The following is a 9,371-nucleotide window of genomic DNA, read 5'->3' as shown; positions in this document are numbered from 1 at the left end:
TTGAAGTTCAACCAAGTCCTTTGCCTTTCCCGTTTTCAGCTTCTTAATTCCATTCTCCACCTATTGTAACGTGAAGAGCTTTGAAGTTGTGTTGATCCTAGGGGGGGCTCTGCCTCAGATTCTTTTTCACAGAGTTGTCTTGCATATTCAAACCATTGATTGGCTATAATATTATTTTCAATTTGTTTCTTCTTTGGTTGCAGTTCCTGCCATAAAAGCTTTGGATTATTCCTGCTTAAATATATTAACTCTTCTCTCCTTGTTTGCATGAACTCATCTTTTTTCCTTTTTAGTATATGCTTATATAACTTTACATCCATCTTCTCCTTTTTTGCCTTTCTCAAGGTTCTCCTTGCCATTTTGCATTCTTCATCAAACCAAGCATTTACAAGAAAACAATTTGTTTTTGATTTCCTATTTTTTGCTCTTTTGCACTTCTCAAGTGCACTTTGAATTATATTTGTTAACTCATGACTATTGAAACTTTTGAAATCGGTTTTCTCCTTCTAAATTAATCTCTCTAACATTGTCTTAAAGATAGTACAATTTTCTTGTGTTAGAACAATTTTGCCCCTTGACAGTGATTGTCGAGAGCATTGAGTTTTCCTGTTATGTCGCCTTTCTTCTAACCATGATAACCTTATATAAATTGGGTTATGGTTTGATTTTAAGTCCCAAATATGCTCTCCAATATCAACTTCATCTATCTTTTCTATCAAGCGTTGTGAACACATCACATAGTCAACAACACTTGCCCCATTGTATGTGTTGCAAGTGAAGTTCCCAGACCTTTTCCATATTTCTAGACCATTGCAAATAATTAAGGTGAAAGCCCCACACAGTGTAAGCAACTCCTCTCCAAAATGATTGCTAACTTTGTCATCTTCTGAACACCTCACCCATTGGGGATTCTCCTCTTCAGTGAGCCAAATAGTATTGTTATTCTCTTTGCAACAAAGAATGCTAGCTTGATTATTCGCTGTTCTAGCTTTGAAATCTCTTACTAAAAGAATTTCTCCCTGTTGAGAGTACACAAGAATATCTTGTTTTAAAGCTACATACAGATCCTTGCTGTCAAACCCCTTATTTTTGTAAGTTTTTGAGACTTGAGGGGAAAAATAACATGCTACAATAGTTATGTGATTCTCATTATTTGATATTTCTAACCATAAATATTGTTTATTTGCATTTTCTTTAATTAACTGAATGTGACGACCTTCTTTTTCTTTCACTAAAACTAGTATTCCCCCATACCCTTTGCCATTTTCTGCTACCTTGTTCCAAACTGCCAACTTCAAATAACCGTCAAACACATGAGTTTTGCATCCATCGTGCTTATGAGTTTCTGTGAGACAAATTATGTCTCTACGTTTCGCAATAGGCCCTAACCCAAGTCCCCTCCTCCAAGGGTAACCTCTACAATTCCAACAAACTAAACTTAGGTAGACCTGGGTAGGATTTGAAAATGCATTTTAAACAACAAAAAATTACATTATTTCTTGAAATTGTTTTGCTGGATTTTGGTGAAAAAGTCAATTTTGTCTATAAGTTAGACTACACCTTTTCTATTCGTCCAATGTTTCGGATGGTTACTCCATCCATCATCACCTTTTTTATTCTTCCAATGTTTCAAATGATTACTCTTTGGTCCCTCATGATGGATGGAGTAACCATCTGAAACATTGGATGGATCGAAGGGACTACAAAATTCGCTTCCGCAAATATCCAACAACAAAATAACCCTATGTTAAAATAATTTTTTTGGGTTATTATTATTTTTCATTAATTTTTGTTCAACAATTATGGTAAATTTGACTTGGTCAATATTATCCATGATATTCATGTGAAATATAGCTTATTTAAAAAGGGTAATTAAACCAATATAGATCCATCCTAATTTTGGATCTAGGGATCAAATCTCTTGAAATAGAAATATCTTAAAATACAAAAATTTTCGATCACTTTAAACACTTAGTAAATATAAAATTAAAATAAATATAAATTGGTATAATAAAATAATAAAATACAAAGCAACTCTCCATACAACAATTAAAGTTACAAATATAAATTATAAAAGTGAGGTTCATTTTGGTGAGATGAAAATACACATCATTTTGCTTCTCAAGTTTGTAGTTGACAACCACAAATAGGAAAATGAAAAAAAGAAGAAGAAATTATTTTAAGGTCTATAAGGCTAAAGATAACCTATGTGAGAGATTGCTTCTTCATCTGTTTGATGTACCCGGCCACGGGTTGATAAAAAAAGTAAGCTAATGTGAGGCAGCTGTGACATTGATTTCAGGTTCACATGGTTCACATGAATGCCACGCGACATAGAAGTGACGCAGCTGTGACATTGATGTCAGCTTCCACATGGATGCCACGCGACCTAGAAGTATGCGGCAAAGACAAGCCTGCCACGTTGACAAAAGTAGGAAAGCCTCCGCGTCGTGTGAAAACATATAATGTAACACGTGTGCGTGGATCATGCATGTGACGGCACGAAATGTAAAGAAAATAGATTATTATTGTCAATTAATATTACGTCTAGGTAGGCCCTCATTCCTGGTGTTCTAGGTGTATGACGGCACGACATAAGGAGAAATTCGGATATCTCTGGAATATGCCTACATGTAGCTGCAGTGGTGTTACTGGACGAAAACTTAAACTTGCCTGGTCTTGCTCATTGGTTAAAGGTTTGCTGGCCCTGTCAATGAAATCTCGCGGCCATATTTCTGTATAGGCTCTACATGCTCTCCTTCACCGTCAGATCTGATATTTGCGTGGGCTGATGGGAAATGTTCCATATGATATATAGGACACTGTGGAGGAAGGGTAGGCGGGCAGGGCTTCTGTATTATTTTTTCTTTCTCGTCAATTCTAGACCGGGTGCGCTCTTGATTTTGATTTTGGCGGCATTTAAGAGTATCCAACACGTAGAGGCTAAATCTAATATTCTTTTTTCAACTTCTGGCCGCGGATTCGGCTATTGCGAAGCCCCCATACGGTTTGCCTGCCGCTTTAATTAAAAATCCAGGTAAGGTCTTCACAGAGAGCAAAACCAAAATTTCATTCTACTATCCAGAAAACGCAGCGTAATTTTTTACTGACAATCCAGTTACATAGGTTTGGAAGGCTGTCGGCATCAAAATTTATTCCATCAAGTCTTTCAATGACGGAAATCAAGTTCTAATTATTGTTAATCTGGCATGTTGGGAGTTTTAGGGTTTATGGGGTAGGCCGGGTTCGGCGTAAATAAGCGGGGTTAGAAATTTGTTGGAAAGAGTGGGTGATATATACCTCTGTAAACTATTCGTGCGAAGGCCTGTAATTGAATAACATAATATTTCATTTTTCGGCAAAGAGAATAATCCTCTTATTCTGGATCGCAAGGGTTTGATGGCTCTTCCCCTGTAATAGTGCTGAGTTGGCAGTTGGGATGGGCCATTGGGAGTTGCAGCCTTTATTGTTGTTATTGTAGCAGGAAACCTGAGGGATTAATGTTATTGCCGGGGAGAAAAGGATGGATGCAGTAGGGAGGTTGGGTAATTATATTTCCCAGGGTGTTTATTCTGTGGCCGCACCGTTCCACCCGTTTGGTGGTGCTGTGGACATAATAGTTGTTCAGCAGGAGGATGGGACATTCAAATGCACGCCTTGGTATGTGAAATTCGGTAAATTTCAGGGGGTTCTCAAGCGCCGGGAGAAAATTGTTACTGTGAGTGTGAATGGAAAGGAGGCAGGTTTTCACATGTATTTGGATCATAAAGGGGAAGCGTATTTTTTAAAAGAAGACGACTTTGATGAAGAAGAGACGATCATCCTTTCTCCTCCAAGCGCCCCGTCATCTGGTGACGAGATTACTGCAACTACTAGTGAAGGTGGAAGTGGTAGTGGAAGAAGAATTGGCTTCAAGGATGAGGAAGATACAGTCGGAATCAAAATTGATGGTGAGAATAGAGCAGCAGGTGATGCAGCAGATCGTTCTTCTCAAGGCATTGCGTCCAGTCAAAAGAAAGAAGAATTTTTGATAGAACAACAGAGTTCCATTACTTCAAATGAGAACGAGCTCTCGGGTAGTAGTGGTTCAAAGTCTTCCTTTTCCTCGGGCGTGAAGAATGGTAAAATTGTTTCAAAGTCACCTTCAAGGAAGAGATCCATCTTTAGCCTTGTTTTCAGAGGCAAGTCGCAGAGCTTTTCGGGATCACAAGTTGTCTGTCCCAGGAGAGATGAAGAGGATGGACATAGGGAGGAAGAGGGTGATAACATTCATAGAACAAGTTCATTAGAGAGGGCAGAGATAGTTGTTGACCTTTTTGATGCTAAATGGGCAACTGGTGATTCCACTAACAAGGGGCAGACTACAGTTCAGAAAAAATCAGTTGAAATGAGTTGCTTTTCCACCTCGTTTGGTTACGGTTCAGGGTCTGTCGAGGGAGGCAGCAAGGAAACTGAGAACGAGACAAGTTATGATAAGACAGTTTGTTCATCTATATTTCCTTCCTTTCCCCAGGATATATCTGTTGTTGGTCCGATTTTGGATGATTCAGCAAATGAGAATTCTGTACAAGTGATAAGCAATCGTGTTGGTCCTTCAACTTTCGAGTATTCTGGAGGTACTAATTCTGTTCAGCATGGTGATTCAGAGAGAGAGGGTGAGTCAAAAAGTGAGAATTCCGTACAAGTAATATGCAATCATTTTGAGACTTCAACATTTGAGGATTCTGTAGACGGTATTGTAGATTTAGAGCATTCTGTCCGACTCAGTGATTCAGGGAGACAGCAATCTCAGACAGAGGCTCAAATGTTTATGATGGAAGAAAGCTTGAGCAATTGTAATGAGTGCAGGAAACAAGTGTTTGGAAGTTTTGCTGCTTCACATCCTGAGAACATGGCCTCTAACGAGGAATACACGGATCCTCCAAATTTAAATATCCCTGAAGCAGTAGAACTCAAAAATGCTGGCATGTCCCGGGAGGAAAGCTCAAGCAAATTTAATGAGTTCAGGGAACCAATTTCTGGGATTAACGTTACCTTTCAAACTGGGAACGGTGCCTCTGACCAAGAAGATACAAACTCTCCACATTTAAACGTTCCTGAGTCAGTAAAGTTCAATAAAGTCAATACAGATGCAGTTTTACCGAGTGCAGACGACAGTCAAGACATGGTGACAGCATCACTTTTGTCGTCAGGCATACCTTCTGGAATTTCTGATTTAGGTGGTCCCCTATTCAATGCATTAGCTAATCTAGATTTGTGTATGGAATCTGATGAGAAAAGTAATACTATACCGCAGATGGAGGTTGCAGCCGAGTCTTTTGTCAAATCCAGTTCTAATGGAGAAGAACAGATGGAGCATAGAGAGATCCAAGATGAAGCTCTGGTACACAATGTCTTTTTAGTAGAGAAAAATGAGTCTTATGAATGCACTACATCCATTATGTTACTGGACGTTCATTCCGGGACCTCTAATATAAGTAATAGTCTACCGAGGGCCGATCCAGATCCCTGTATCGAATCTGATGAGGGAACCAAAACTTTACAAGGGGTTCAAGATGTTGGGCCTGTTGTACAAGATAGGCAAGTGGATGAAAGCGAACCAATGGATTACAAGAAGCCAAATGAGGAAGCTGTGATTCATATTCTTCCTGGAAAAGAGATGGATATATCGTCTTTCTCTGATCACAATACCTCCACAGAAAGTGAAATTCTTGACGGCAAGCTGGTGACACAAAAATCTTTTATTTACAAAAGTGCACAGGAAGACATGGGGTTAATTGATACTTGCAGCCAATTGGCTGAGATTATGTTAGATAGCATGCCTAGACGAAAATTTGAGATGCAATCTAACGGGGGAGTTCCTAAAAATGCTTTCAAGAAGTTTGCACAAACCGATGCCACGCAGGAGCTAGAATTTATTTGGGCAAACAATCAGTCTGGAAAGCACGAACAGTTTCACATAGAGACCAAGGAAACCTATGTAAATGAATTCACGAGGAATGGGAGTGGCGAAGATCTGGACTTGACCTTTGATGATGATTATGGGCTGAAAAATTCTTTATCTCTTTCTAACCAATCCCCAGATATGCGAGAAGAAATGGGTGATTGCAACTTATACTTTTCTATGGATCAGGATAAAAGAGAGAGCAGAATGGTTGAGACTAATAAATCTAATGAAGAACTTGCATATTCTGATCAACAACCTGATGACCCCCAGGTACCATCTACTGAGAATGTGAATGTAACAGACATCATAGGTGACTCCCTAGATGGCAGTATGTCTGAGCTGTCAAGGACTAGAACAAGCCCTATATGTATTCCTGGATTGCATATGAAAAACAAAAGAGATATTGCAGAAACATCGTGCTCGTTACCTAACACGGCAAACCTTCCTGGATTGCATATGAAAGGCAAAAGGGATATTGCACAAACATCGTGCTCATTACCTAACACGGTAAACCATTTCTTAGATATAGAAAGTCTAGGTGCTGATCATGTATTCAGCCGTTCCCTGGGCTTTGATTGTGCCTGTTTACAACAAAGGATGAATCATGATATACCTTTCCCAAATTCTCAACACGTGAAATCTAGTGCTCCTGACAAAGAGACAGTCCATGGTTTGACCGCATCAGAAAATTCTTCCGATATCTTGAAAAATGGGAATGCAACAGAAGCTGCGATTGCAAGTGTGCAACCCGACTCTGGTATTGGTATGCAATACATTACATATTCTGAGAATTTTGGTAGAGTTTAGAACACTAACTTGTTTCTAGTACATAGTTGAGTGAGATTGTGTTCTTTCCCATATCTTTCTGAAAGAACACGGTTAATCTCAAAATATCAAGGCATCATTTTTCTGAAATATTTTTTAAAGATACGATTCTACGTAGAGTGTTTGATATTGCTTTTATTCAACACTATTAATTTGTGTTTTTTAAGTGAAAATGGATACTTATCTGTATTTTTAGTGACAATAGATACTTGTTTGTATAGAAATTTCTCTCTGTGGACACTTACTGTCAGAGGGAATGGGAACTGAGGCCGCTGCACAGGCTTTTGATTCTCAAAAATTGTCATTGGAGGATTTCCATAATTCAGGTGCAGCAATCACAAAGAATAAAAAGCTTGTTGTGAAAATTGGAGGACGATATTTCCCTTGGGATGCAGCAGCACCGATCATTCTTGGAATGGTTTCTTTTGGATTTGAAGAACCGGTTAATCCAGAGGGTGCAATACCTGTTGAATGGGTTGAGAATACATTAGGGAGGTGTACTTCTGACTCTTTTGTTACCTCTGGTGGTGGTTGGAAACTTTGGCCTTTTAGATTCAGGAGGATCAAGACTGCTGAAAGAAAGTCCGTGTCAATGCTGCCAAAAGATCAACTGATGGTTGATCCCGAAGCTGCTTTACAAAGCTCCTTTGATGGGGCATTGGAAATAAAAAGTGATTTTTACAGGCGAACTGGAAGACACAAAGTGAGGTCAAATACTCCAACATCAGGGCAGTTGTCGTCCTTGAACCTAAAAGATGGACAAAATATGATCACCTTTACGTTCTCTACAAGAGTGCTAGGGAAGCAACAGGTTCGCTATTGACATATATGTGTAAATTCTGAGGTAAGCTTTATCAGTTTTTACTGTTAAATAAATTTTTAACTCGTGCATTTTGTTTCAACAGGTTGATGCTCGAATATATTTATGGAAGTGGAACACGCGAATAGTTGTGTCAGATGTAGACGGCACCATTACCAAGTAAATACTAAATATGCATTTACTCAGTTCTCTAGTTCTAAAGTTGCCAATACGGAATGGTGATTGTTCTTAAGCATTTTATTGTAGTTTTAAAAAACTAATATTATTTAGCAAACATAATGGGTTAGGGAGTGGTGTTTTATGAATACAAAGTCCCGGCAAAGCAGGCAATTAATTTTTGAAAGGCTATTTAAGAAGCTGTTGTAGTCCTCTCCTTGCTGTGTGCTTTACGGAGATGCATAATTAAACTTGTTCTGTGTATATTTCTATTTTCAGTTGGTAAGCATGTGGATAAAATTGGTTAAAGTAGTTAATATTGAGCTTAATATGGTATAACATATTACAGATCAGATGTGTTGGGCCAGTTCATGCCTTTGGTTGGAAAAGATTGGACACAATCAGGCGTAGCACACCTTTTCTCTGCCATCAAGGTATGTTTCTCATGTTTATTTTGGTTTGTGACTTACTCTTGGTTTTCCATGTTCATGTGATGAATGTTTGCCACCATGTTAAGCTAAATTCTAGAAGTGATTTTCGAATATAATATGTGTTTCGCTAGAAGGCAATCGTTAGTTTTTTCATGATGTTGGTGTGCATTAACTGAGTAGGGTGTATCCTATTCTTGGTCAAGCTGTTTATAACTTAATGTTGACAGGTCCAGGAATTTCTAGGACTAGTATGTAAAATAGAATAAAGCTTTTGACTTGCATCTTCAACTAATTTCTGTTGAATCTGTTTAGGACAGAGCATTGACAAGTTTAAGTAGAGGAGTAAGTTTCATCTTAAGAAACTTATTTTTGAAGTACAAAAAACTGGAGAAATTTGTACCAGCACTATTACTGAACTGAAGGAATGGGAAAAATGGGTTCCTAATATAACAATGAATTAATATTACAAATAATGGAAATTCATATAATAATTCAACTTACTGTTTTGAACCCCCTTAATGCAATACTGGGAAGAGAAGTGTTACCACCTGAAAATGCAAGTAATAAGCAGCTTGACCAAGAATAAGAATGTGAACTTTGGAGAATGGTACGAGTCATTTGAGAGGTGTTGATGAAGATCCATGTGTTTACCTTTTGTTTCACACGTTGTGGGATATTCATGTATTTTGAGGTACATTTTGTTGTCGAGTTCACTTATTTGGTGGCAAGGATGCACATGTAGTAGACATTAATCTTTTGGCACACTTATCTACATATTTTCATGCATATTTCTCCATTGGAAGGTACCTTTGAGGCGTCTTCCACAGTTTTCAAGGCAAAAGTTACATATTTGAATACACTTCTCACCACTTGGGTTCATCTCACATCACATGAGGCATTTCTACGTACATTGAGACATGACTGATCATTCTTGTGGGCTTTGGGCATCATCTACAAGTAAATAGAGAGGTTTCCAAAGAATGCCCCTCATGAAGATTGATATGTGTCACCTAGAACCCTCTCAAGACTCGTAGTGGTCAAAGAATCTTCATGGAAGGAATGCCTATCATTTTGAAGAATATATGGGAGTTTTCATTGCATAATCAAGTCACATGTGCAAAAGAAGAGCAATGCCCTAGTCAAGAAGATGTCACGTAGCATTCATATCACACGTAGCAAGGAGAACATTTGT

The 9,371-nt window shown here is 38.4% G+C and overlaps 1 protein-coding gene across 5 annotated transcripts in view; it reads left to right on the top strand.

The window, feature by feature from the left end:
* Positions 1-2,596: 2,596 nt before the first annotated feature.
* The window catches only part of LOC149262857 (uncharacterized), a 292,938-nt gene continuing 286,163 nt past the window's right edge, over positions 2,597-9,371 (top strand). Inside the window, exons 1-5 of one of the 5 annotated variants that reach the window (XM_089425317.1) lie at positions 2,600-3,037; positions 3,127-6,710; positions 6,994-7,583; positions 7,678-7,751; positions 8,098-8,182. In XM_089425317.1, the coding sequence (XP_089281443.1) occupies positions 3,524-6,710; positions 6,994-7,583; positions 7,678-7,751; positions 8,098-8,182 (3,936 nt within the window). In that variant the 5' untranslated portion in view covers positions 2,600-3,037; positions 3,127-3,523. Of the gene's footprint in view, positions 6,711-6,993; positions 7,584-7,677; positions 7,752-8,097; positions 8,183-9,371 lie in introns of all 5 variants that reach the window. The other 4 variants (XM_089425329.1, XM_089425326.1, XM_089425323.1 and 1 more) reach the window with 4 other exon arrangements.

This window comes from Pinus tabuliformis, chromosome 6 (assembly GCF_031772625.1).
Source record: "Pinus tabuliformis cultivar Carrire ecotype Pingquan chromosome 6, CPIR1, whole genome shotgun sequence".
Taxonomy (NCBI): Eukaryota; Viridiplantae; Streptophyta; class Pinopsida; order Pinales; family Pinaceae; genus Pinus; species Pinus tabuliformis.
This window is presented reverse-complemented; position numbering and strand designations above follow the sequence as displayed.